General features: G+C 33.2%; 4 protein-coding genes and 1 non-coding gene across 12 annotated transcripts; all 5 read left to right on the top strand.

Annotated features, from left to right (window-relative positions):
- The first annotated feature begins 4,691 nt into the window (after nucleotides 1-4,691).
- LOC140986181 (phospholipid:diacylglycerol acyltransferase 1-like) lies at nucleotides 4,692-10,337 on the top strand. 4 transcript variants are annotated; one of them, XM_073454239.1, is made up of 7 exons: nucleotides 4,692-4,920; nucleotides 5,171-5,627; nucleotides 7,129-7,351; nucleotides 7,936-8,219; nucleotides 8,432-8,759; nucleotides 9,103-9,362; nucleotides 9,507-10,337. In XM_073454239.1, exons 2-7 carry the CDS (start codon nucleotides 5,212-5,214, stop codon nucleotides 9,988-9,990), a joined length of 1,995 nt encoding a protein of 664 aa, XP_073310340.1. In that variant the 5' UTR covers nucleotides 4,692-4,920; nucleotides 5,171-5,211; the 3' UTR covers nucleotides 9,991-10,337. The 4 variants fall into 4 exon arrangements, with proteins under 4 accessions (XP_073310340.1, XP_073310343.1, XP_073310341.1 ...); XM_073454242.1 differs by having other exon boundaries at nucleotides 4,731-4,920; nucleotides 5,181-5,627; XM_073454240.1 differs by lacking the exon at nucleotides 4,692-4,920 and adding an exon at nucleotides 4,986-5,007.
- A 731-nt stretch (nucleotides 10,338-11,068) lies between these two features.
- LOC140986264 (polyadenylate-binding protein-interacting protein 4-like) lies at nucleotides 11,069-17,328 on the top strand. 5 transcript variants are annotated; one of them, XM_073454387.1, is made up of 16 exons: nucleotides 11,069-11,207; nucleotides 12,094-12,283; nucleotides 12,354-12,545; nucleotides 12,626-12,759; nucleotides 12,833-12,871; nucleotides 12,990-13,180; nucleotides 13,511-13,688; nucleotides 13,770-14,006; nucleotides 14,632-14,756; nucleotides 14,877-14,943; nucleotides 15,032-15,065; nucleotides 15,589-16,016; nucleotides 16,204-16,350; nucleotides 16,465-16,557; nucleotides 16,651-16,713; nucleotides 17,007-17,328. In XM_073454387.1, exons 2-16 carry the CDS (start codon nucleotides 12,148-12,150, stop codon nucleotides 17,034-17,036), a joined length of 2,094 nt encoding a protein of 697 aa, XP_073310488.1. In that variant the 5' UTR covers nucleotides 11,069-11,207; nucleotides 12,094-12,147; the 3' UTR covers nucleotides 17,037-17,328. The 5 variants fall into 5 exon arrangements, with proteins under 5 accessions (XP_073310488.1, XP_073310491.1, XP_073310487.1 ...); XM_073454390.1 differs by having other exon boundaries at nucleotides 11,117-11,221; nucleotides 12,354-12,497; XM_073454386.1 differs by having other exon boundaries at nucleotides 11,117-11,221.
- Nucleotides 17,329-18,220: 892 nt separating this feature from the next.
- TRNAL-AAG (transfer RNA leucine (anticodon AAG)) lies at nucleotides 18,221-18,301 on the top strand. The gene has a single exon. It is a non-coding gene; the product is annotated as a tRNA-Leu (tRNA).
- A 530-nt stretch (nucleotides 18,302-18,831) lies between these two features.
- LOC140986571 (uncharacterized) lies at nucleotides 18,832-19,833 on the top strand. The gene is made up of 2 exons (XM_073454870.1): nucleotides 18,832-19,017; nucleotides 19,321-19,833. Exons 1-2 carry the CDS (start codon nucleotides 18,832-18,834, stop codon nucleotides 19,831-19,833), a joined length of 699 nt encoding a protein of 232 aa, XP_073310971.1.
- A 2,174-nt stretch (nucleotides 19,834-22,007) lies between these two features.
- LOC140986920 (COP9 signalosome complex subunit 3) lies at nucleotides 22,008-26,591 on the top strand. The gene is made up of 11 exons (XM_073455338.1): nucleotides 22,008-22,308; nucleotides 23,220-23,335; nucleotides 23,423-23,669; nucleotides 24,101-24,158; nucleotides 24,294-24,383; nucleotides 24,720-24,785; nucleotides 25,188-25,277; nucleotides 25,385-25,543; nucleotides 25,640-25,761; nucleotides 26,146-26,218; nucleotides 26,329-26,591. Exons 1-11 carry the CDS (start codon nucleotides 22,112-22,114, stop codon nucleotides 26,395-26,397), a joined length of 1,287 nt encoding a protein of 428 aa, XP_073311439.1. The 5' UTR covers nucleotides 22,008-22,111; the 3' UTR covers nucleotides 26,398-26,591.
- The last annotated feature ends 501 nt before the right edge of the window (nucleotides 26,592-27,092 follow it).

Below are 27,092 nucleotides of genomic sequence, written 5' to 3'. Positions count from 1 at the left end.
ATATAAGCAGAGTTGTCTGCTATTTTAATTAATTTTCCCCCTAAATAAACATTCTAAAAAAGGAAATTATCAAAAAATGTGGTAAAATATATTATAATAAATGTCTAAATATATTTAATCCATTATTAAAACTGTATATTAATGTTTGTGTGTATAACTTCTTGAAAATTGAATCTCTTCTTGGAATTACAAACCAAATTAAATTACATTTCAAATTTCAAAAATTCAGAAATTAAATTCCATTATGGGAATTATAAACCAAATTCAAATTGTTATTCAAAATTTAAATATGAATTCTGAAAATTTGAAACATGTTTAAAAAATTGTGCTCCGTTGAAATCATTTTATTAATTTAAAATTAATGACACATATATATAGATGTAAGGTTATTATAATTAAAAATTTTCATCTATATTTTAGATGAACTAATTTTTAATTTGATTTTATTTTTGAGATCTAATATATTTATTTCAATGATAGTATAAAATCATTTTTCTCTTCAATATATCAACTTTAATATTAGATCAACAATTCCTGAATTAATATAGATGATTAAAAAATAATTGTATGTCAATTTAATATCAACTACCATTTTATTTTTTTTATTAATGCAAAATAAACAAGGAAAATTGTTAATTAATATATTTAGAATTAAAATATATGTATGGAATTTGACATACTCAACATGCCAATTTTGTTAGTTAAATTACTTCAAGGCCAAAATTGATTATGAAGTTGTATAGTAGGCAATTGTTAATAATCTCCGTTAAATAAATTTATATTAAATATCAATTACTATTTTTTTTTTTACTTGAATACATTTATCTTGTGAGTTATCATTATAAATGTTTCTTTTAGAATTAGTTCCATTTATTTTAATTATTTTTTGTTGTAAATATTTAAACAGAAAATATGGATTTGAGAACCAGAGTATCTCAACAATTTAGTTTTCATGGTTCATTCAAGATGTTGATTCCAACATCAATATCTCCGTTAAGTGATATTACAAATGGTATGATTTTTTTAATTAAATAAAGTACTTTATCTCCAACATAGATCATTCTCTTGGATTATGCAATGACACTAGATTGATCGTGACAAGGATCGAAAACCATGTTTTGGAAGGAAAAATTCTAACTGGAAGTAATGTAGGTCATAAAGTGCTAATTCCAAGAAGGCAAAAAGTTGTGTGAGATGGTCTCACGGGTCGTATTTTGTGAGACGAATCTCTTATTTGGGTCATTCATGAAAAAATATTACTTTTTATGCTAAGAGTATAAATTTTTATTGTGAATATGGGTAGGTTTGACCCGTCTCACATATTAGGATCCGTGAGACGGTCTCACATGAGACCCACTCTTCCAAGAATGTCATTGACGACTTCTAATCTAAGGCTTCTTTTTAAAATTCAACAAAGACAGTATAATTTGATTGTATCATATGCAATGACAATCAACAGAAGTCTGGGGCAATCATTGTCTCATGTAGCATTTTTTTTGAAGAACCCTATTTTTAGTTATGGTCAAGTGTATGTTGCTGTATCCAGAGTTACGAATCCTAAAGATCTAAAAATTTTGATATGTGACAGTGATAGCAACCCGAAAAATTCAACGACAAATGTTGTATTTAAATGAGTTTTTCAAAATTTGTAATTTGTTTTTATTTTCTAATTACATGAACTATAATCCATTTAGTTTATTTGTATTTTAATTTAAATTATTCATTGAAATTAAAACCACATTAAAAGTTTGTATCATGTTTATCATTTTATTTTGTTACAGTTATTGTTTTCTACATAGTACATAAATTTATACGTGAGTACAATATAATTGATAATCACATTATGTTATTTATTGTCTAATACAAGCGTTATATTAATTTTCAGCCGAAATATCAAAATGACTCTTTTATTCAGTGTTTCATTGTTAAGATCTATATTATTAAAGTCACATTATAGAGAAAGTAAACAAATTATCATACACACTAATTTTAATAATCAATTAGATAAAAGCAGAGTTGTTGCTATATTTACTATTTAGTAAGTTCCCTCCAAAATTTTACTAAATAAAATAAAAAAAAGAAAAATTATTTCCTAATATATTTAATAATATTACAATTTTTAATAACAATAAAATGAGTTGTCTTTTCAAAGTTTCTTTTTGAAGTTTTCGTACCTATTGGATAACACAATTTGAAATATTTGATAATTGATAATTAATATGTAATTAATTAAAGTATGAAAAATAATAAAATTGTCATAAAACATATCAAATTATTTTTCAAATTTCAGTTTTAAAATTGAATTTCTTGAAAATATAATTTTCACTTTTAATTTCAAATTTAAATATAAATATCTTGAAAAAAATAAATAACATTCAAAGATTTAATATCTCGGTTCCATCACATGATTTAATATCTTGGTTCCATCACACGGTTCGTACCAACGATCTGAATATAATTTGATTGAAAAAAATTAATTTTAAAAATGATAATTCTAAAAAAAAAAAAAGATATATCATTAATCTAGAAATAGGTGAACTTCAATAAATGATTGAAAAAAATTAATTTTATACGATTTTTATTGATATTTTTTTAATAAAGAATGATATATATTTTTAAAAAAATTCAAATGTGAATTGAAGAAATTTGAAAATATAAACTTCAATTATTGTTTGAATTGATTATATCAATTCCTTTATGTGTTTGTTTTTTATTCAAATCTATATCTATATCTATATATATATAAAAGCAGAGTTGTTGCTATATTTAGTAAGTTCCTGCCAAAATTTTTACTAAATAAGGAAATAAAAAAAAGAAAAATTATTTCTTAATATATTTAATAATATTACAATTTTTAATAACAATAAAATGAGTTGTCTTTTCAAAATTTCATTTTTGAAGTTGCCATGTCTATTGGATAACACAATTTGAAATATTTGATAATTGATAATTAGTATGTAATTAGTTAAAGTATGAAAATTAATAAAATTGTCGTAAAACATATCAAAATCTTTATCAAATAACTTTTCTGGTTTATACATAATTTACTTATGATCACATGTTTTATTTTTCTTTCGGAATTATAGGCTGTTGTGTATATTATGAAGAGATTTTGTAGATAAAATTACAACTCATTTGGATAAAGACATTGATGAAACAATTATGGTTATCATTCAAATGTGTCAAACACTTTTCATATCACAAAATTGTTTGTGAATGTATATTTAGACAAAATTACTGAATTTTTAAAAAATTATTTCTCATTAATTTTATTGAATGTGATTTAAAAATATTTTTTTTATCACATGTTAAAAAATAATAATATATAACTTCTCGAAAATTAAAGAATTAAATATGTATTAAAGTTGGTGGTCGACATCAATATACCAAACACGATAAGCATCATGTCATTGTCTTAGACTAACACAATCTAAAATTTTGATATATGACAGTGATTATTAGCCAAAATTAATCGACATGCGTTGTATTTAAGAAGTTTTTTAAAATTAACGAAAAAATGGTTTTTATTTTATTTTTTGTAATACTATAATAAATATTAGCGAACTATGCATCATCTTTGTCTAAATCATAATTAAAAACTATAGCAAAAATTTATGAATCAACTCGATCTATTAATGATTATGATCATTATTTTATATACGCAATGTGTGTGCTCGTTCGCTAATATTTATAATTCACAAACAACTCTCGGAAAAAAATGCTTATTGAATTGCACTTCTTCAATCAAAACCTTTTTTGATTAAAAAACACATTTCATTCAAACTATTATGACACAATTTATTATTTAAATATTAAAATTGATATTAATAATAAAAAAACAAATCCTAATATTTTACTATTAAATATTATTATCTTGTAATTCATACTAGATTTCCCTCCACATTAATCACAACGTAAATTTAATTTGTTTGATACATTTCTCCTTCTAAGCCTTTCACTTCTTTCTTTCCTTCTCAATGTGAGATTAGGGGTAGTTCAGTAATGTATACCGAAAACTATTTACCTAATTAAGTTTCCGTACGATAAAAATAACATAACAATTATATCGAATATTTGCGGTACACTGAGATATCGATATTATATTGCTCATATCGAAAAAATTATTAACTACAAAAAAACAAAACATTGCAATATGATTAAATAAACGTAAGACAAAACTATATTATATTTTAAAAATTGGTCACTTCGAGTCTTTGATCTTAATTTTTTTAATTTTATTTATAATTTAATTACTTAAAAGTATTATATATATTTTTAATTTATAAATCTTGCTTGTTATTTTGTTATGCCGAAATATCAAAAATTTCATACTGATATCGTACCGAATTTTTCGGTATGTCAAAAATTTCGATATTATAAATCTTGTTTTTGGAAAAAAATAGTTATAAAGCAATACCTCATGTTCATTGTTTATGAACTCTACTTAACCCAAGGCAAAGAAAAGCATTTTTGGATGAACACACTATCTTTCTCAAAGCGAGGAAGAACAATCAAATCAAAATAAATAAATATTTGTGATTTAATATTTAATATTTAATATTTATTAAAGTGAACAAGTGCCAATCGGGGATTGATTATTAAATAAATAAATAAATATTTAACGGGTTCGAACAATGTCAACCAACCGTTAGATTTCATGGACAAAAGCTAAACAGCCGGTATTATTGCATTTAATCAACCGTTAAACACGAGCCACGTCACCCGCATTCATTACACTCCATCCTTTCCAGCTCCCACATTCTGCTATTCGCCATCCAATCTTCAGCTCCTCAAGGTCTCCTCCATACGCCACAGCGTCGCTTCCCGGTCGCCGCCACACGGAGAAAGTCTGGAAAGGCAGAGGCCGACAATAATCCACGCGAAGACGTATTAAAATTACATGATATAAGCAGCAATTGGGTATGTCTTTTTGTTCATTCTTGAATTCGCATAGTTTAATGTCATGATGAGTAATTTGAACATTTGAACTATCGTTATCGCAGATGGGTATCTTTCCAATTCTTTTGTATAGCTTATTTTTTCCATTTTGTTTTTTTCTTGCTTATTGTAACATCTGTGTGGCAGAATGTGTGAATGCTGTTAATTGCGTGTGAGTTTCATATGGTAATGCAATTTTATTTCGTTTTTTTATTAATGAAATTATACACAGACGCATCCAGGTGACGGATAGCTTGGTTCCAAGATTCCAAGATGGCGCTGCTGAGGAGGAGAAAGGTTCCAGAAAATGAAACGACCCCAACAACCGACCCCGACGAGATAAAGATCAAACACGAGATCAAAAAAGCTAAACAAGAGAATAGATGGTCTTGTGTGGATAACTGCTGCTGGTTCATCGGATGCATATGTGTTGTGTGGTGGGTGCTGTTATTTTCGTACAATATGATGCCTTCGTCTTTTCCACTGTACGTGACAGAGGCGATAACAGGTCCTATGCCTGACCCTCCTGGAGTCAAGTTGAAGAAAGAAGGCTTGCGGGCTAAGCATCCAGTGGTTTTCATTCCCGGTATTGTGACTGGAGGGCTAGAGCTGTGGGAGGGGCATAGCTGTGCTGATGGGTTGTTCCGAAAAAGGCTGTGGGGTGGGTCGTTTGGAGAGATTTACAAGAGGTGAGGTACATTTTATCAGTGGTTTTGGATTTATGTTGGTGGATTTATCAGGAAGTTTATAGATTGCTTTGTGATTTTGAGGGTTGTTGAATGGCTTATCGCAAGGTCAAAGATTTAACCAACTGGTGTTACTAGTCATAACTTTAGTGTTATTTAATGGTTAAAAATTGTGGGATTTCTAAAAATAAATGTTAGATGTTAATTGGACTAAAGCCGGGGCTTTAAACGTGATATTTTGGTTAGGGAAGATGTTTATTGTTTTGCATGTTGAGGAGTAATGAGATGCATAAACAAAATTCTTTACAAGTCCGTGTCTCCAAAATGTCTGAGTAATGTCATTAACATGCTGCTTTGTATCTTTTGGAGTTAATTAAATGTGTAGATTCATTTTCCAAAGAACAACAGCGGTTTGAAGTATTGTTAGAGCTTGGGAATGATATATTACAAGGTTAACACCTTGTTGACAATTCATACTGGGGTTTGTTGATATGATTTTAATGTTTATGGTAGGACATTTTTGTGGAAAAAAAAAGAGGGGTAATTATTTGGAATCTTGAGGTTCTTGAAAAGCTATTTATTTATTGCTACCTTTGTTTTGGCGTAGTTCATATCAAGAGATTCTGCAGGTTGGAATTTTTTCAGCAATGTCATACATGACTTAGTCAAACTGTTTGTTGCTTTATATGTCCTGATAGTCCTAAACTGCATTTTACTGTCATGAAACATTTGTTGAAAATAGATGAAATTTTCATGTAGCGTTTCAATCTGGATGTATTTGTATTTTTCATATACTTGATGTCATCTCGAATGAACATTACTAGTCCAGCCAGTTAACATTGAGATGAATGTCAAGGCTCATACAGATAATATGTGCTCTTTCTGAATACAAACTTACATAAATATATACTTATATTTTCATTTCGACGTTCGATGTTTGGAATTAGTGTTGTAAATAGACTTTTTGGTGATTGCCATACCTCCATTTACATTTTGTTCCCCACAAAATGTTTTGAAAATCAGTTTATTGCATCTATCTGTCAAATCGAATCCTTGATCAAGGTCCTCTGAATTTATCAAAGTTGGTTGTTATATAAATAGTTAATCTTATCGCAAGAATTTTTTGTTCTTCACAATAAAGTCAGCTTATTATATAAACAGGTTTGCTTATAGGACTATCATTCAGATATATTTTCTCTTTTTTGTCAAATATTAATTTGCTGGAACTGGAGCAATTGAGTGCTGTACAATCATGAATAAAATCTCTTTTGCTGGACCGCAGATTTTATTTTCTTCTTTCATGCAAAAGAAACTGTGGAGCATTGAAATCTTGTACAAAAAGGTTGTTCTCCATTATATTTATTAATTATCATAAAGAGTAATAAACATTAAAATGTAGTTGATTTTACTTCTTTGCGTGGTCGAGCTCAGTTTTGCCACTGTATTCAATAAAATTTTGCTTTGCTGATCAAGACTTGACTGCTTTTTTTCTCTTTTTTTACAGACCTTTATGTTGGATGGATCATATGTCACTCGATAACGAAACTGGTTTAGATCCTCCTGGTGTACGGATCCGAGCTGTTAATGGTCTTGTTGCTGCTGATTACTTTGCTCCGGGATACTTTGTCTGGGCTGTTCTAATTGCTAATCTTGCTCAGATTGGGTATGAGGAGAAAACGATGTATATGGCTGCATATGATTGGAGACTTTCATTCCAAAACACCGAGGTACATTCAACTTGTCATATGTAATAGAGTTCTACTGGTAGAGACGATAAACATAAATGTATCACTTATGTGTCATCTTAAGCTTTTAAACGAGACAGTTGCTTGTATTTTTGCTTTTGTCAGATCAAGTAGTGTTCATTATAAAACGATAAGGTCTGAGCTTGGGGTGGCTTGTTGTTGACTGCTGGATTATGGGTTGGGTATATGATCCACGTGCTAGTTTCCATCCATCGTTTACATATGATAGATATGATGCATAGATTAGTTTTTTGTCTTCCCAAGAATTATCGACACCCTTTTAACATTTCCTGTTCTTGATGCGTCGCCATAAGTTTCTCCGTGAGTTTAAAGGGTGTGGAGTGCTCTGATAGTATTCCACTCAAGAAAGAGGACTCACACATTGATTTAACTCATTTACAACCTAAGGATTCTAGGCGAGTCATAACTATTTCCTTCCACTGCAGCAAATATACTGAATTACCTTTTCTGTGCCCGAATTCCAACAAAGGCAACGGGTATAATTTATTTCACGTTTATACTATAATTTATTTCACGTTTATACCTTAGTATATTTCCTTACGCAGGTGCGTGACCAGACATTGAGCAGGATAAAAAGTAATATAGAATTGATGGTTGCTACAAATGGTGGCAACAAGGCTGTTATTATTCCTCATTCAATGGGTGTCCTATACTTCCTCCATTTTATGAAGTGGGTGGAAGCACCTGCACCGATGGGTGGAGGGGGTGGACCTAACTGGTGTGCTAAACATATTAAAGCCGTGATGAATATTGGAGGACCGTTTTTAGGTGTTCCAAAAGCCGTTTCTATGCTTTTTTCTGCAGAAGCAAGGGATATTGCAGTTGCCAGGTAAAATATATTGGGCTGTATCAATTGCTCCCACCCTTATATATGGCTACCCATATGACATAAAAATCGAATGTGGCACTTAAATTGCCATATGGATTAAAATATTTGATTCGCACAACTAGTAACAGCTATGATGTTGGTCAGCGACATATGATCGATCTGAGAAGAATCTCGTTTGCTTATTTCATATATGTTTCTTTATTGTGCTGAAGGGCAATAGCACCTGGCGTTTTGGATAAGGATGTATTTCACCTTCAAACTTTACAGCACATTATGAAGATGACAAGGACTTGGGATTCGACCATGTCCATGATACCAAAAGGTGGCGAGACTATCTGGGGTGGTCTTGACTGGTCACCCGAAGAAGGCTTCGTTCCAAGTAAAAGGAAGCAGAGGTATAATGACATAGAGCCTTTAGTCAATACCGAGGATGAAAGCACCAAATCAAAAATAAAACAGCCCAGCTATGGAAGAATGATATCATTTGGACAAGATATCGCAGATGCGTGTGCTTCTGAGATTCATAGGATCGATTTTCGGGTAACATTTCTTGCCCCTGCACGTAATGTCCCCAATAGAAACTCTAACGGTACTCTCAAACAGGACCATTTTCTTGTTTATTGTTTTCTTTTTTTTATTACTTGTTTATTGTTTTTTTGGTGTGTATAAAACTTGTTTATTTTTCTAAAGAAACAAAAGAATAGAAAAAGCTCGTTTTTAAATCTCCTAACAGGAAAGATCTATATTGAAAAATATAGATGTGATCTCTTTTATGTGGTTTTGTTGTCTATTTTTTTAATCTTTACACCGTATGGGCTAATGTTTTTGGATTATTCTGAGATGAAATCTTCAGTTGGACTGATGAAGTTACTTTCTTGTGCAGGATGCCGTAAAGGGTAGCAATTTGGTGAGTAACACATGCCGTGATGTGTGGACTGAGTATCATGACATGGGATTTAGTGGTATCAAAGCTGTGGTAGAATACAAAGCTTATACGGCCGGAGATGTATTGGATCTGCTATACTTTGTTGCCCCCAAAATGATGGAACGCGGCAGTGCTCATTTCTCGTATGGTATAGCAGATAATTTGGATGATCCAAAGTATTCGCACTACAAATATTGGTCAAATCCACTGGAAACAAAGTGAGATTGCTATAATTTATTGTTCTCATTACCTTTTCTGCGACTAAATCAATATATAAAAAATACATCTTATCTTGTTCTAAATATATCACATCATATTTTAGAACATTTTTTTCATTTGCAACAAACTGCTTTGTTGTGCAGGCTGCCAAATGCTCCCGAGATGGAGATAATATCCATGTACGGAGTTGGAATCCCGACAGAAAGAGCCTATGTCTACAGGCAGGCTCCATATGCAGAATGCCATATTCCATTTCGAATTGATACATCAGCGGATGAAGAACATGAAGATAAATGCCTAAAAGATGGTGTTTTCACAGTCGATGGAGATGAAACGGTAACTGTTTTAAGTGCAGGATTCATGGGCGCGAAAGGGTGGCGCGGGAAAACAAGATTCAACCCTTCGGGAATCAAAAACTATTTAAGGGAGTATGATCATGCCCCTCCTGCCAATTTTCTCGAGGGGCGTGGCACTCAGAGTGGCGCCCATGTTGACATAATGGGAAACTTTGCGTTGATTGAGGACATCATGAGGGTTGCTGCTGGTGCCACCGGAGACGAACTGGGGGGCGACCAGGTGCACTCAGATATATTCACATGGTCTGAGAGAATCAAGTTAAAGCTGTAGGTTAACACCAGAAAATTCAACATCAAATCTTGGTAACCTTATCATCATGGACAATATATATTAGGCACAGTTGACTTTATTACCACAAGTATATGAAACAACAGTCATGATCAGTCTCATATTGGTGTCGGAACATGACATGACTCGTACAATCTGCATCATTGGGCTGCTACAGCAAAGCTTAACTGGTTGGTCATCGAACATACCGCTTTATTCGAGCTCTTCTCTTCTCTTCCACAGCATTTGGAAATAGCATTCTTGAAGCGTGACTGATGTTTCATATATGGCTTATTGTAACAACATAGCAACTTATTGTGCCATATCTCAGTGATTCGTTGAAATTTTACGTAGCAAATTGTGTAATATGTACTGCGTTTTATGTGTCAAAATACAAAGAAATGAGAAAAATGTACATTCTTGAAAACATAAGTGCTATAAGTTTTGATGGTTTATTTCATCCTCAGTTTGTGTTTCCTCTATTTTAACTTAGTAGTTCAATTTCGGTGTTATTTACTTTTTTTACTCTGTAAGACAAATAATTTTTATCATGTCAACAATTATTATTGAAACAAAAAAATTACAAAAATATAAATATACAACATATTTCTATTTTGAAAATTACCTTCCTGTTAATTTCAATTTGTTATTCAAATAATACTACAAATTGTTGTAAACATATAATTAATAAACTTTCGAAATATTATTGAAAAAACCAATTTTAAAAATTAAATACTTTTATATATTATCTAAATACATTAGTTTTAGGTGTGCTTAACTTTTAATAATATGTGAATATATAAAATTTAAAATAATCCTAGCTTTATAGTTTATTATCTTACTGTTTAATTAAAGTTGAAGTCCCTACTTATAATTGATTTAATGAATTTTTATTAAAAAATTACAATATACCCTCATTTATCTATATTATTTAATTTAATTTTATCTTTAAATATATTTTTAAATTTTTATGTAATCTATCACTACTAATAAAATATAAAAAATCATTAATTTAAAAATTAACGAAAATTATCATATATCACGCCAGTATTAAAACTTTTTAGAAACAATACCGGACCAGGCCGGTGTAAATCATCTCGGATCGGGTTGCATTTCGGGTCGGTTCGGTTCGGGTCTTCGGACCAGGAAAACAGTAGAAATTTTGATTGCAGAGCAAACGTTTGCTCCTTTTCCTCCACTTCTCCGGCTGTTCCGTGGCGGTGAGCCACCACCCGTACGACATAGTTCATCTGTCGTCGACACCTCCGCATCCTTGCTTTTTTCTCCATTTTCTCGAATTCTTATCTATTCATCCCTGTATTGCATGTGTATTGATTTGTGATTTAATATGATGATCAGATCATAGGGTTTCAATTTGAGGATTTTTCCAGGGCTTTTAATTCAGCTCAACCTTGTATGAGATGACATAGATGAAGCTAAACGAGATGAAATTAGGCTGTATTTATTCCTCCATGTGTGGAAGTTTGTGAAATAATCTACTAGTTTGTTCATGTATTTGGTGGTGTCTTTTATTCTGGGATGAATTTCATGCATTAGTTTTAGGTGGCGGAAAAACTGTTATTTTCTTATGCTGTTTGTTTCTTCAAATTTTGTTTTCACTCGGTTATTTTATGGAGTTGAAGTTACCTAATTGTTGTTCTTGCTGCGGGGTGTTTTGCTGATCAATTACTAAATAGTCTGGTGCGTTTTGGAAATTAGAGTGAATATATGTTAGCTGGGAGGCCTGCTTTTCGGTGGCTTGTATATGCTCTCTTTCTTTGCTCTCATTAACTGTTCGATCTCCTGAAAGCTGATGGGATGTCAAGCATGTGCAATATATGGATTTCGATCCCGAATTCTTATGCATAATTGGTCTTAAATAAGCCACCCTAATTGTTAGACGCATGGAGTGCCATATTCGTTCTTTGAGCATCTTAATTTATTTATGGATGCATGTAACTGTGGAAATTGTCTTGTTATCTTTTATATGTCTGCAAGAAGATTTACATTTTGGTTAATTTGAGCTAGCATAATACCTCTAATTTTATTCTCTTTGTAGTCATTCAAGCCTTTTGAAGATGGTTGATAAGTTGTTTCCTTTTGCAGTTTATTTTCTCAATTTGGCCAAAGTTGTCGTGGTGTATTTTTCGTGGGTTCAAGATGAATAATCATCAAGTTCCACAGCCCCGGTCTTCTTGTAATGGCTATGGCCGTCGTAAAAGTGAAAGAGATGTGGCCACCAGGTTTGATGATAAGTTTCAGGCTGGGAAAACAAATTCTAGCAGGATTAATTTTGGTGAGAGTTCATGGCTCTAAAATGTCTTATAATTTAATATTTTCTCTTTTTCTCACTATAGTGGTTGTAGGTAATGGAGGAGGACTTGAATTACCTCCATGTGATCGCCTTATATATTTAAGTGCAAGCCTCATTGGACATCAAGTTGAAGTCCAGGTGCTGGATGGATCTATATTTTCTGGAATATTTCATGCTACAAATACTGATGATTTTGGTATGTCAAAGAATCATTGCTCAAGTTTGGTGAATAGAGCACCTTTCGGTGATGAATCCGTTCTTTGATCTCTGCATGCACAGAAAGTAAATTTTTTTCTTTTAACAAATGATTGCCTTGGGGTGTAGGCATTGTTCTGAAAATGGCATGCTTAATTAAGGATGGCTCACAAGCACAGAAAAATATTGCAGATTCTCCAAGCAAATCTCCTTCTAGAACTTTGATCATACCCGGAAAGGATCTTGTGCAACTGATAGCTAAGGTTACAATATGTTTTATGTCGTAATGATTACGTATAGCTGTTTCTCACGATGCCGATGATGGAAATGCTTCAGGTTATTGAAGAACCTCGGACACCATTATTTCATAAGATGGTTTCTCCAGTAGCATTGTTTTTATAAACCCTTTCACCATCAAGAAGTTTCTGCTTGAATAACTACCCCAACATAGGAAGTTATTTGACAAACTTGCTTTTATCTTGATATGGAACAGGGTGTTTCTCTCACAAGTGATGTATCAAAGAATGAATTCCAGCATGACAAGAAGCAAGAGCTTATGGTAGATTCCTGCATATCACAATCCCGCCACGTAGAGCTCGGCAGAGAACTGGAGCCTTGGATCCCTGATGAAAATGATCCAGGGTGTCCTGAATTGGACAACGTATTTGATGGACCTCGGAATAGGTTAGGAAATCTCATTTCTTCTGTGATATTTGAATAAATTGCTATTTCTTTTGTAAACTGTATAACCAGCTAGGGAAACTCCTTGAACCTCTAATTTACCGAGACTTATAAATTGCTAACAATATCAATTATTTGAATTAACAATTTCTGTGAAAATCGTGTAAAAATTGGTGTGGTGACCCTTTAGGAATCATAGAGGATTATTCTTTTGATGTTTAACTTGTTGAAACTTTGCTTTTTATTCCATGGAAAGTTTCAATAGGTCTTTTGCAGCCACTGTTGTTTAGCTGATGCCATGTTGACTGATTTAAGACTTTTTTTGGCCATCAGAGGATGGGATCAGTTTGAAGCAAATGAAACTTTATTCGGGGTGAAGAGTACATTCAATGAGGAACTTTACACAACAAAGCTTGCAAGAGGTCCTCAGCTGAAAGAATTAGAAAGAGAAGCTGCAAGGATGGCTAGAGAGATTGAGGGCGAGGAAACCTTTGATCTTCATCTAGCAGAGGTAAGACTAAGTTTTGACTTCTTTTTTCCCTTAAATTTCTGTTTACTGTTTTCATTCATCCCAATTACATTGTTTCCGTAGGAAAGAGGCATTCAACTTGATGGAAATTTTGACATTGATGAAGAAACTCGATTCTCATCAGTCTACAGGGTAGTAGATGATGGTGGATATGATGAGATTGAGGACATATTTTTGGATTCACAGAATGATGAAACATTTGGAATTGTCTCTGGTTCTGTTATTGACAAACCTCAGACTAACATGAGTTTTTTGGAAACCAATGAGAGAGCTCAATTCTCATCAAGATCTACGTTGCTGGTATTGTTATTAGTTTAAAAAAGTGTTTTATTAGTAATCATGCATGCAGCTATTATGTTGTTTTATGTTACTTCCAGAAGCTCTTTTTTCCTTCGTTTTTCTATTGTTTTAATTTGGTAAAGATGGGGATAATATCTTTTGAACAAATTACTGGATCATAAGAAGTAACACTCTGCAACTAATGCATGAATATATTGGTTATAATTTGAATGAATCTTCACCCAGAATAGTGATGTGCAATGAAAATTTTTCCTTTTTAGAGACATTTTTCTCCCTCTTCCTGTCTCGTGCTCTTCAACTGCTTGGTCATCTTTACAGTTGGGCCTTGAAGCCATAAATTTCACTGCTGCCAGAAACAGTGAGGCTTTTCTTAGCAGCAAATTAGTAGTTCTCTGCCCAACATTTTTCCTTTGTTTTTTATTTATCCGTTTTAAGAAAAACAGAGTGATATATCAATATAGATGTATGCAATTACTTGCTCTGCTCTATTTATTCTGAACATATAATTATATCTTATATTCTTTTGTTCCCTGTTTATTTGTTTAATCTTTTTAAATTTATTTTTGGTTATTATTGTGATGTTGAATCTACATTTTGTTCCATTAAATCTTTTTTTCCCTTGTAGAGGGGAGTCCAATCTTGTAAGGTTGCTAAAAGCACTGGCACGCATCATTCAACTTCTGCCAATAATGCTCAACACCTACTAGCGGAACAGCTTCCTAAAGAGTCCTCTGAGATTGATGCTTTCAGGTTGTAATACCATAATATGATATATTGTTTTGCGGATATGGTCGGGTTGAGTCAGAATGAGCAAAATGCACGTATGCAAGTTTATGACATTAATTGTTTGATTATGATTGTTTTATGCAGGCTTCGTGGTAACCATTTTATTGGAAGTACTGATAGTTATTTATATAAGGATGATAAAGAACACAAGGTGAGCATCTGTTGGCTGCGTTAAGTTGACCCTTATGTCATTGCTGAAATTGTTTTTAGTTAATGCTTTTGCAACTTTTTTCCTGCAGCTGTCCGATCAGAGTTGGTCATCAAAAGCTGAGGGTGAGTGAACCATATTAGTGGCGATGATTATAATAGTTTCCAGATGGCATTTGGCAGGCTGTCATAATGATTTGCCAGGGCATACCTTTTTTTATCCTGTTTTCTATTCTCATCACCTTTGTTTTAGTTCTCTATTTCTAATTTTATTTTCATAATCAATCATTCACATGATTCCAAAATTATTTACGATTATTTTATTTATTTTCGGAGGGCGAAACTACTTTGTTTGTCTGCTGTATGTGCTGAGTTCTTTCTCGTAGAGGATTTAATGAACTTGGACGTTATCCTTTGAAAATGGATTTTATGGGCTTCACTTTGATCTATGTGGTATCCCTACAGGAATTCGACTTAAAATTTGTTACATAGGCTTTGGAATTATCTGAAACTTATAATGATGCTGTCAACGGTTTTATGATATTGTGTCTGTGTTGGCCTTTATGAGTTATACAAAATATGTACACCCTTGTACTCATTTGACATTTTATGTCTCGCGTTATTTGCAATAACATCAATGAATTCACAGATTTGTACTCGTTTCCGAGATTAAAAAAGGAAAACTATGATAAGGTTGGATTGTCTCCAAATGCTTTGGCATTTGATCCATCTTGGTCGTTATCCAAGGGTGAGGAAAATACTAGCTCTACTAATGAGCTAACAGACAGTGTAGCGCCCATCAAAGCACAAGGCACCACAATCGTTGTTTCCCGTCCTGGTAGTTCAGCAACATCCACAGGACAAGAAAAGACAGGCTCTTCCGATGAACCATCAGAGGGTTTCCTGCCTCCCAAAATACGAGGAACCACTACTGCTGTAGCCCAGCCCAGTAGTTCTTCTTCATCCACTGCCGATCATGTAGTTGCCACTTCAAGTTCTACCGGTCGAGGATTATCACCAAGTTCATCTGTTGGTTCGTTTTCTTCAGAGAAGTCTTCTCTAAATCCACATGCGAAGGTGGGATGTTGGAGATCCCCATTCTTTAATATTATTGTTTGGTCCTCTTATTATTTTGTTTAATTTTGCTGACATCACATGCATAGCTTGATGATTGTTCCAATCTGTTCGTTTTTCCTGTTAAATTTTATTTCACTGGTCTATTGTATCTTTTGCTAATTCCTTTCTTCTTTTGACTGTATGGCAGGAATTTAAGTTCAACCCAAATGCAAAAAGTTTCATCCCAACTCCGACACCTTTAAGGATTTCATCTCCGGTTTCTGATAGTTCTTTCTACTATCCAGCTAACATGACAGCTGTAACGCACATGCATGGGATGCCCATTGGTATCGGGGTGAGTAATCAATTTTCCTCATTTTCAAATCTTCTCTTTTCTTCATTGTCAGAATTGCCATTTTCTTTGGTTCCACTATTTTCATTTGCTAATGATGATGTTGGATTGTTGCAGCTTCCTTCTTTTGCTTCTCAGCAGCCTGTTATATTCAATCCACAGGCCGCAGTGCCGCAGCTTCAGCCATATTATCATCCAAATGGACCTCAGGTTTGATATCACTTCTGAATCACTGGTCGTGTGCCCCGTCAGAATATGTCTAATTGTTGTAGTTCCATGCTTTTTTACTGGATATGAGTGCAGTATGGGCAGCAGATGCTCATTGGACAACCTCGGCCAGTCATGTTCATGCCAGCATATCCACAAGTATGATAATCTGTGTTCTTCCCCTAATCTCACCGTGTTCTTTATGGTGCTGCTACTATTCAAGCATCATGTGCAGGACTTGATGTGCAGTATAAAACTACATGTGACTTTCTAATGGCATGCGTAGCAGTAGAGTATAAAGGGGTGACATCATGTTAAAAAAGGACAAAACATGACATAAATTCAACTACGTCCCCACATTTGTGTCTTTGATTCATTCCGAGATTGCCAGTCATGGCAGCACAATTATCTTTATGGTAACTCATTGCTCATTCATTGGTTCAATCGCGCAGGAAATGCCATACCAAGGAAGGGAATTTTAGCTGATAATGATAAATCCCATGTTGTGTTTCCGCCTACGATTGCAGCAAATAATAGTTTCTATAAATGTCTGTTTGGAAATGGTTTTTGGTACCCTGGCAGCTGATGTATCATGTTGCACAAGCTCTATTGATCTTTTAGGATCATTTTTATGCCTCTATACCATCGATGTTGGGAGTCCCATGATGTTCTTCTGTCGCATAGTACAATTTGTCACCCATGTCTGTTCTTGTCCATTTCTTTTGTATTTTTGGTTCTTTGTTTCAACATTAATGTCTGGATTTGTTAAGTTTATATTTTTTTGGCTTGTACATAAAAATGCTCTATCTCTCCGCTTCGCTTTCCTCACGGTTCCTCATTTTGTCCTGAAAATTGATTGCTCCAAACAGTTATCTAACAAAGTTAGACCAAGTTTTCCTTCCCAGCCAACGCAGGGATGTCCAAATATTTTGATACTCACGGAAAATTTAGGGTTCGATTTCAGCCAGCATCACTAATCCAGACGCAGGTTTCAAAATTCCTCTGAGCCTGAAATCACGAATAAGATAATTAGAAGGGGGTCGGGAAGGTGTCCCGGCGTAGCCCCTCCGACGCTAAAATCAGATTCTGAGGATATGATGAGAGAGCAGTTAAGTGTGTTGCTGAAAACAATATAGTGAATATATCAACTGAACCTTCAAACTTGATATTTATAGGAGAGTACCTGGGCTCGTGATGGGCCATTGGGGATGGGCCAGGAGTCCCACGTCTGGTTTGGGCCTAATCCTAGTTGCCCCATCTATGAGGCATCATAGTTGAAAATGGGTTTTATTAGGGCGAATTTTGTTTTATAAAAATAAAAATAATCGATTTTCATTTATGTAATTGTTTCAATTTGAAACCAAACGGTTGTGCATTGGTCAAGTCGACAAAATTGTGGTTTTGTTTTGGTTTAAACCTCAAACCAAATTATCGTTCTATTAGATAAATTTGATAATTCTTTTATGATATGAAAATGTAACAGTTGAAATATATTATATAAATAAATGGAAAATTTTATATAAATACTTATTTATAGTAAGCATGGAATTTATTGTGCGACAAATATGGTTCGGTCAAACCCAGATCACAAGATCCATTTTTATTTTCATTTTTGGTAATATTATGTAATAGAATAAAAATAATAGTGCAAGCAAACTCGCATGAAGTGGAGATGGCCGAGTTGGTCTAAGGCGCCAGATTAAGGTTCTGGTCCGAAAGGGCGTGGGTTCAAATCCCACTCTCCACAATTTTTGATCTGTTTTAGGATTATAGTAAATGTGCCAAAGTACTAATTCATACATAATCAAGGGGTCATTCTGATAATACTCTAAAGTTTACGTTCGTAGGATACAGAAAAAAAAAAAAAAAAACTTCAGAACTCGAGGTTTACTTAAGAACACTGGTATGTCATTGGGATGCCAATTAATGGTTTCAAAATTAAATGTTGACATTTTTCAAAAATAAAACCTTGTTGATTTGAGATTATAACGTAATATCTAGTTTTAGATCTTATAATGCAATCATATTGTTTTAAAAATCATGTTTATCTTTTTTTCCCCCAAATTCGATTACTTCAAGTGTAGATTTAAGATTATTTCAAAAAAAAAAACCGTCTTACGATGGTCAAATGTGAAATTAACGACGATTTTGGCCACCGTCCTTATATCGGTCGTCGTTGATCATTAGCGACGGATTTTCAAAAACTGTCGCTAATTGTGGCGAAAGTTTTTAAAAGCACTATCGATGATTATGCAATGCCTACATCAGTTTGGTAACATGGCTGGTCTTCGCATGAATTCCTTGAAATCTAACATATTTATGGCTAGCATTGATGAGTATAACAAGCAAGATATCTTGAACATCACTGGCTTCTCGATTGGGACACTACCTTTTCGATATCTTGGGATACCAATTGCGGCGAAGAGATTATGTGCAGTAGACTATACTGATCTTATTGACAACGTAACTAGGAAGNACTGCACATAATCTCTTCGCCGCAATTGGTATCCCAAGATATCGAAAAGGTAGTGTCCCAATCGAGAAGCCAGTGATGTTCAAGATATCTTGCTTGTTATACTCATCAATGCTAGCCATAAATATGTTAGATTTCAAGGAATTCATGCGAAGACCAGCCATGTTACCAAACTGATGTAGGCATTGCATAATCATCGATAGTGCTTTTAAAAACTTTCGCCACAATTAGCGACAGTTNATGAGGGTGGCAAAGATGCTGCCATTGCTCGACTTTGAAGTTGGTTTGGTCAGAGTGGGGGCCTCTCAATAGCATATCACTACTTCGTGGGCTCAAAAGGTGTGTGGCCGTGGAAACCACTGTTGGCTAAGAGTTGCATCCTACCGAAACATCGATTTGTTCTTTGGTTGATTGCCCACTCGAAGCTTATGACACGGGATAGAATGGGCTTTCTTCCAGATCGTAGCTGTGTTCTTTGCAAGGATGATCTTGAAACGGTACATCACTTATTCTTCTCTTGCAAAATTTCGAAGATTATTTGGAATAATGTTTGCAATTGGCTTGACATGAGGAAGAACATGGCAACTCCGAATTCAATACTTACAGCCTTCCGAAACAACTACAAAGGGACATCCACTTTAGCGAAAATGAGAATCACAGCACTATCCGCAACAGTTTACCAGGTTTGGAATCTTCGGAACAGGGTAATTTTCGACAATGAGACACCTAATGTTGATGCCATTTTCATGAAGATTAAGATTCATACATACCGTTGTGTTCCAGAAGCGACTAATGTGTTGATGTAGGTTGATATATGTGTCAGTGGTTATGATGGATGTATGGTATATTTGTGATTGGTATTTAGTCTATCTCCTGGAGATGCCCAGTGTATTTGTATTACTAACTTTTTACCTATTTTAATGGATTCAATTCATTAAAAAAATGTATAAAAATATAAATTAACATAAAAAATTATTCATATTTAAAAAAAATTGATCTTATTTATTTAGATGAAGAGGTTGGATGAACTATCAACCATCTCTTCTAATTTCACACGTACATTACTCAATGAAATCATACTCACCCCAACGAAATATTTTTTTAATGAAATTACGTACATTCTTGAATTTGTGGAAAAATATCCCCACAATCCAGTCCTGTTATCAAACAATATTCATACAATGAAAACCAAATCGATCTCTTATAAACTACCAACCATAATCCATCTTTGTTCCTCGTGAAATCCATCAACACCAGAAGATACCATAAAATTTGACTCATGCTTTGTAATCTTATGAACAAATAATTAAATTTCCAAATAATGTGTTGTTTATCATGAATTTCATCTCTTTTGGATTTATGCTATTTATTATTATCCTCGATGTTTCTTTATAACGTGCTTGAACGATTAGTTTGTACTCGAAAGATTTTTTTTGGGGGTAGCTGAGTTTCCAAGTGTACATGTGTTCATAAGAAAAAAATATATCGATTTCAATATTATATGATAGTAAATAAAACAATATTGTCAAAAAAGGTAAGATAGCTTTTTTAAGATGTCAATGTAATGAATGATCAAATATCATAATAGCATGTGCTTATAAAATGATCGTCCTATTCGTAATTAAAATAATCTCTATGTAACAAGCAATTATTGCGGAAATAATAAAAATGATCGACATAACAAAAACACGGTCTGTGTGCCCTCCAACGATATCCATAAACTAGAAGAAAAGATTAATTTGAGAGAATTTTTATAATAAAATTGTCTCCAGAATCCATTCAATGATATCCTTGAGCCAAAACACGGTATACTCCTTAGTAGCAATAAACTAGGGCAAAAAGTCTCATTGGACCATCGAAAGGTATCCGGAAACCATTCGATAGTCTCTATAAGCCAAAACATAGTCGTGGGTTTGAACTAGAGTAAATCACCTATACTTCAAATTGAATTAGGACAAATCACCGATATTTTCAAATCACCAATAAAAAATAGTCAAAACATCACAACTCAACAACTATAATAAAGAAATTTCACAATAATATTGCAAAAAATATGTAAATAAACTTACAAAACTCTTTCAATTGACATTTGAGATAACAATTTGGTGGTGGACCCGTGGTGGATATGGGTGATGATGGACGACAATGTTCGTGACGACGACGAATATGGTTGTTGGAGCGTGGAAGAAGATTATTTATGAAGACTGTGTAGGGAAATATATTAATATTAATGAAAAAATAGAGAGATATTTGAAATTTTTTAGTTTAAAACTTACATGGTTGGATTTGTGAGTAAAGATTTTTTAATAATTTATTTAACAAGGGATATTTTTGTAACTTAATAGATGAGGGTTATAGAGTTATATTTCTAAGAAGACATTTAACAGAGTTTATAAGTTTTAAAAATAGTTTATAAATTGTTTTAGAGCTGATAAATTCTCATAATTTCTTAGGTAAAAAAAGTTGCAAACAACTTATAACTGTTTTTTTAAAGTTAGGACACTCCACTATTTTTCGAAAAAATCTTATTTTTATATTTTATTTCTTCAAACTATCCTCATATATCTTCTTAAATCCTCATTTCTTAAATCTCCATTTTATCATTTTGTTTTTTTAATCAAATTTAAAATACGATTTTGTTCTATCTTTTTATTATGATATAAAAACGGAAGTGTTAATATTTTAGTAAGTAAATTATTAACTAAAAAAATTTTAATCAAAATTTTATTTATACAAAATAAAAATAATATTAAATATTTTTTATTTAAAAAACATAAAATTTTCTAAATATAAATATAAAAAGATTTTTTTAAATATTAAAATTATAAAACTATTTATACATATATAATTAATTATATTAACTCATAATATTATTAACTCATAATATTGTATTTTTTAATAATAAAATAATTAATATATTTAAAATAAATTTATTCAAATATAACAACTTAATTATAAGACCTAGTAAAACACGCTTATAAGCCACCGTGAATTTTTCCGTTTAATATTCTTCTGAAATCGTTGTTCACATTCAATCGTCGTCCCGTAATTGACAGGCAATCAAAGGGCGGAAATCTGCAAGAGATGAATCTGCACATGAACTCGGTGGAATCGGTGGTTGCTCAAATCCAAGGGCTTTCCGGCGACATCAACGAGCTAACTCAGCTCTCCAGCTTCTTAAAACAATCCGAAGAGTTGCTTCACACTGAATCGAGTCGGCTCGCTCCTCTACTTAACGAACTCGACCCGTCGATACACTCCCTTGGCTACCTCTACATCCTGTAAATATTCATCTCATACCTTAATTGCATTATGCGATATTAATTCGTCTGTGTAGCGTGTAGTCCAGTAAAAGGATATTCCTGTTATTATTATTAATTTTTTTTTTTAGCATTGTGTAGTTGTATTTAGACAGTTACCGCCACTATGATGGCGAATTATATGCCAGAAATTCTGTCCTTGGTTATTGTATTCTCCTATAATAGGCTATTCTCAATTTGTTTAGAAATTATGGCGTTATGATGTTTGGTTTTTGTCTGCCTAAACATGGGGTTTGTGTTCGCATTGTGGATGGAACACTGATACTCGTGTATGTTACAATTTTTTTTTTTTATCGAGAGCCTATTTTCTTTGCTTGGGCTAATTTTTACATGTTAGTTTGAATAGTGGTTTGTAATATTTGTGGGTTTTCTTTCATTTTGTTTGGAAAAGGGTTAAATTGATTGAGAGCTTTGAATTCAGGCTGTCATAGTTTAAGGCCTGGTCTTCTATTTTCGTTCAGCTAATATGCGAATATATATATAAGAAGGAAAAGTATATTGGTATCACTATGTTTTGCTTCCGGTTTATAAGGAAGTCCTCAATCTCTAGTAGAATCTTTAGTGCATCTGGGCTGAATTTTTTAGGGAAGAGGCAAATTTTAGTTGTTATTAATATTTCCGATATCATATGGGAATGTTGAAAGGTCTTGGATTTGTTTTATCGCTGATACATTGAATGATATCAAGATTTTTATTGGTAATTAAGCATCTCTGAATTTTCCAGTCTTTATTGCTAATCAAGCATCTCTGAATTTTCCAGCCGACTGTAAATTTTTCATATTTGATTTGAAATTTTCTTCAATTGACTGGCTTTTCTGTTTGCTTATACGCTGACAACCATTTGGCCTTTATCGTATACATTGTTCTTTCAGGGATGCGTGCACTTCGGTGCCAGTTTCGAAAGAACAAGTCAATGAGATTGTGCTTTCCATATCCAAGTTTATAAATTTCTGTGCTGCAGAGCAAATTCGGTTGGCACCTGATAAATGTATTGACCTTTTCTTTTATGTGATCAGTTTCTTTTGTTGCTGTTGTCTTTCTGATTTTAAAATTTTGGTGGTGACTTGACTTGCAGTCATATCTGTTTGTAAAAGGTTTAAGGACCAAGTTATGCTTCTTCAAGATCCCATGCGAGGTGTGGCTCCAATGTTGACAGCTCTGCGGAAGCTTCGGTCGTCATCTGAACATTTAACAACTTTACATCCAGATTATCTTCTTCTATGTTTATTGTCCAAGTGCTATAAATCTGGTCTTTCCATTTTGGAAGATGACATATTTGAGGTTGAGCAACCACGCGATCTTCTACTTTATTGCTATTATGGGTATGTTCCCTTAGACAATAAAAAACACTTTCTCGCTCAGATTTTTGATTGACCTTTTGTATTAACATATGTGCTGCGTTGGATTTGATCAAATTGCTATAACCCCATTTGCATTTACCATATTCTTCTGTTTAATTACTGAAATAATAATGTATACCTTCAAAATTCCGATCTGTTAACAATAGCCTGTAATTCAGTTCAATTTTTTGTCATAAGTTTACGATAAAGATTAGTTTGTTCAACAAATAATTGCTTGTCCATGTTCTGTTTATTTTTTTGAAGTATAATGCCTTGTGTTTTAGAGTCCGAAGATACAGTGTGACGGCTATGATAGTGTTGCTACGTATCTTGAAATCTCCTGTGTCCTTTTGTTGCTGCCAAATGAAAAGGAAACCTTATTGACACTTATCTGATATCTTGCATAAAATCAGGGGTATAATATGCATTGGACAAAAGCAATATCCGAAAGCTATGGAGCTACTGCACAATGTACGTGACTGTTTATCTGCTTTCTTGTACCATATTATCTTCTTTAGATTCTACCTTTTGTGATGTACGAATTTGTTACTTCAACCTCTTCGGCAGTTCTTTTTATGTATCATTCTTATTTGCGTCTTTTTCTAGGTTGTAACTGCACCTATGTCCATTATAAGTGCTATAGCAGTTGAAGCATACAAAAAATACATACTGGTGTCTCTCGTTCATCTTGGGCAGGTATTTTTGGTCTATCTTATGCGTACACATTATTTCTCCAGTTGAATCAACTTTTCTTTAGCATGTTGGATTCTGTTATGTTGTTAGGAAGGCAGACACATGGTGTTCTATTTTTATGACATACTGTTAGGTTAGGTATGCTGGTATCAGCACTATTTTTGCAAGTGTGCTTGTTTGTGTCAGTTATCCTTGTGGTAGCTTTTCTCTAATTGTTTGACAAAATTAACTTTAATTTAACTGTTCTTCTTTGCTGATAAATCTTGTTTGGCCTCCTTATCTTTCGGCCTGCAACTTTTGTTTTATTAAAATGCTTTAACAATTATATCTTAATGGCAGTTCTCGACCAGTTTCCCCAAGTATACTTCTTCAGCCGCCCAAAGGAATCTGAAAAACTTTTCTCAGGTGTACTTCTTATACCTTTTTCATTTGGATGATTTTTCGATTTTTTAGGGTATAGATATCCAATGTAAATTTAATTTTTTCCCGTTATCGTGGTCAGTTTGGAACTCGGTGAAGATGAAATGCAATCATTTAACCAAGAGACCGTAAACTGATTTGAAACTATTCCACGATTTGAAATATTAAAGAACAGAACTGAATAAGTTATCCCATAGACATGAATCATGTTTTTATGGATTCAAGCTCTATCATTCGGGTGTGTATTAATGTGTTTTAGATCAAAAGAAAAATTACGACTTGCCAATCTTGTCAGATTTTTTTAGAGCCGAAGTACCTTTGATTTTTTTTTTTGCATGTATTTTTCTCTCTCCTAATTCGGTCATTCTTGTTTCTTTTATTGAGCAGCCATACCTTGAGTTGGTGAATAGTTATAGTACTGGAAGAATATCAGAGCTTGAGACTTTTGTTCAGGCTAACAAGGACAAATTTGAAAGTGTAAGTTGTGAGGATACTGTGTTGAAGCTCTTCACTCAGCCATTTATTATGTTAGATTATACTGAATATATAGGTAGATTACATATGACTTTTTCCTCCGCTTTCAGGACAAGAATCTTGGGTTGGTGAAACAAGTAGTGTCCTCTATGTATAAACGCAATATTCAGAGGTTGACACAGACATACCTAACGCTCTCCCTCCAAGATATAGCAAATACTGTCCAACTAAATAGTCCCAAGGAGGCTGAGATGCATGTACTTCAAATGGTAGGTGAAGCATCTGGTGATTTTCTATGTTTAGAAATGAAAATAAAAGTGGTCTCAGCAAACCATTTTTCTTGAACCACTTTTCTTGTTTTATAGATCCAAGATGGTGAAATTTATGCCACAATTAACCAGAAGGATGGGATGGTTAGATTCCTGGAGGATCCTGAGCAATACAGAACTTGTGAGATGATTGAACGAATTGACTCCTCAATCCGGAGGTATGTATGTGTCATAATTGTTGGTATCTGTAGAATTGATGAGAAGGTTCAGTAATCCCTCTAAATAAACATGATGGCTTATGGAAATCTGTAACTGTCGTTTTGATGGACAACACTTAGGTGCTTTGAAAACAAATTACAAAATATGAAATGTATTCTTTTTATCTTAGAGTGCCCTAATCATGTGCCACCAAGTTAGTGTTAGACCTTTTGTATATATATACTGGCCACGGCTCTAATTTCTTGCAAATGTAGTGTTATATTTGGTAACTTGAACCAGAAACGTGAGCAAGAATGACAGTTATGTTTTCTAGTTTACCTCTTTATTGCATAATCGATGAAATGTGATTGAGTAGTTGATATGTTCTTTGCAAATTTGATTAGGGCTATGACGCTCTCAAAGAAGGTAACGACCATGAATGAACTCATGTCATGCGATCTTTCTTACCTTGGGAAGGTACTGGTTTCACGGCACCCCCCTGATGTACCATTTGCATTTCATTGCCTATTGCTTAAATTATTACATTGATCTTTCCTTTGATTTATTTTTGTTGGTCATGTATTTAGGCTGGAAAAGAGCAGAAGAGATTTGATTTTGATGATTTTGATAACGTTCCTTCGAAGTTCAACATATGAGAAAGATGTACATCATCTTCTAATGGTTTCCATGTGAAGCTATTTGGTCTGGAGAAGCTAGAAACAGATAGCGGTTTCTTGTCAAATACAAGGAACATATATGATGCTTCAAGATTTCACCTCCTTAAGTTTGTATGCATTGGGAATTTTTGCCACTGCATTTGAAGAATTATGAAACCAAGACAATTGAATTCTGTGCTCCACTCTTATTTCTTTTTTTTTTTGTATACCGCTGCTTCAATTGAATGAGTCGAGCTCGAGCCTTGCTCTTGCGCTAGGCACAAAATTTGTCATTCCTCTCAATTTTTTTTTAAGTACAGTTGTTTATTTTTGAGCTAGTTTAAAGACTTTAAAAAATTACTTCATCAAAATCTCTAGGAGTTTATGAAAGCTTCGAACATTCGCAAAAGATTCATAAAATCATCGTACGCCATGTCGTGCTCTTTCATAACTCCAAACTTGAAAAGTAACATATAACTTTAGCTTCATATTTTTTAACAAGGGTTGTACCAAATTGAAGAGCAAACCAAGAAGATGATCGTTTTGAGCTTGTTAAAATTTATAAAGTAGTATTTTAATAGGGCTAACAATTCGATCCATTAAATCTCATTAAGTGATTAACACTTAAGTAGATATACTTTGCGTTGTTACGAGTATTGAACTCGACAGTAACATTCATGAACATAAGTTACTCT

This window comes from Primulina huaijiensis, chromosome 10 (genome assembly GCF_012295235.1).
Source record: "Primulina huaijiensis isolate GDHJ02 chromosome 10, ASM1229523v2, whole genome shotgun sequence".
In the NCBI taxonomy this organism is placed as follows: domain Eukaryota; kingdom Viridiplantae; phylum Streptophyta; class Magnoliopsida; order Lamiales; family Gesneriaceae; genus Primulina; species Primulina huaijiensis.
Note: the sequence above shows the minus strand (reverse complement) of the source record. Positions and strands in the feature narration are given on the sequence as shown.

What these genes read in the sequence shown, in the direction of transcription:
- LOC140986920 (XM_073455338.1), top strand. Translation starts at nt 22,112, where the DNA reads ATGAATCTGCACATGAACTCGGTGGAATCGGTGGTTGCTCAAATCCAA. An exon ending in ACAAGGACAAATTTGAAAGT is followed by an intron (nt 25,278 to 25,384) that starts GTAAGTTGTGAG and finishes CTCCGCTTTCAG; the next exon opens with GACAAGAATCTTGGGTTGGT. An exon ending in AGATGCATGTACTTCAAATG is followed by an intron (nt 25,544 to 25,639) that starts GTAGGTGAAGCA and finishes CTTGTTTTATAG; the next exon opens with ATCCAAGATGGTGAAATTTA.
- LOC140986264 (XM_073454387.1), top strand. Translation starts at nt 12,148, where the DNA reads ATGAATAATCATCAAGTTCCACAGCCCCGGTCTTCTTGTAATGGCTAT. An exon ending in CACCATTATTTCATAAGATG is followed by an intron (nt 12,872 to 12,989) that starts GTTTCTCCAGTA and finishes GATATGGAACAG; the next exon opens with GGTGTTTCTCTCACAAGTGA. An exon ending in ATCATCCAAATGGACCTCAG is followed by an intron (nt 16,558 to 16,650) that starts GTTTGATATCAC and finishes ATATGAGTGCAG; the next exon opens with TATGGGCAGCAGATGCTCAT.
- LOC140986181 (XM_073454239.1), top strand. Translation starts at nt 5,212, where the DNA reads ATGGCGCTGCTGAGGAGGAGAAAGGTTCCAGAAAATGAAACGACCCCA. An exon ending in TTTCATTCCAAAACACCGAG is followed by an intron (nt 7,352 to 7,935) that starts GTACATTCAACT and finishes TTCCTTACGCAG; the next exon opens with GTGCGTGACCAGACATTGAG. An exon ending in TTCATAGGATCGATTTTCGG is followed by an intron (nt 8,760 to 9,102) that starts GTAACATTTCTT and finishes TTTCTTGTGCAG; the next exon opens with GATGCCGTAAAGGGTAGCAA.
- LOC140986571 (XM_073454870.1), top strand. Translation starts at nt 18,832, where the DNA reads ATGGCTGGTCTTCGCATGAATTCCTTGAAATCTAACATATTTATGGCT. An exon ending in ATACTGATCTTATTGACAAC is followed by an intron (nt 19,018 to 19,320) that starts GTAACTAGGAAG and finishes TGGTTTGGTCAG; the next exon opens with AGTGGGGGCCTCTCAATAGC.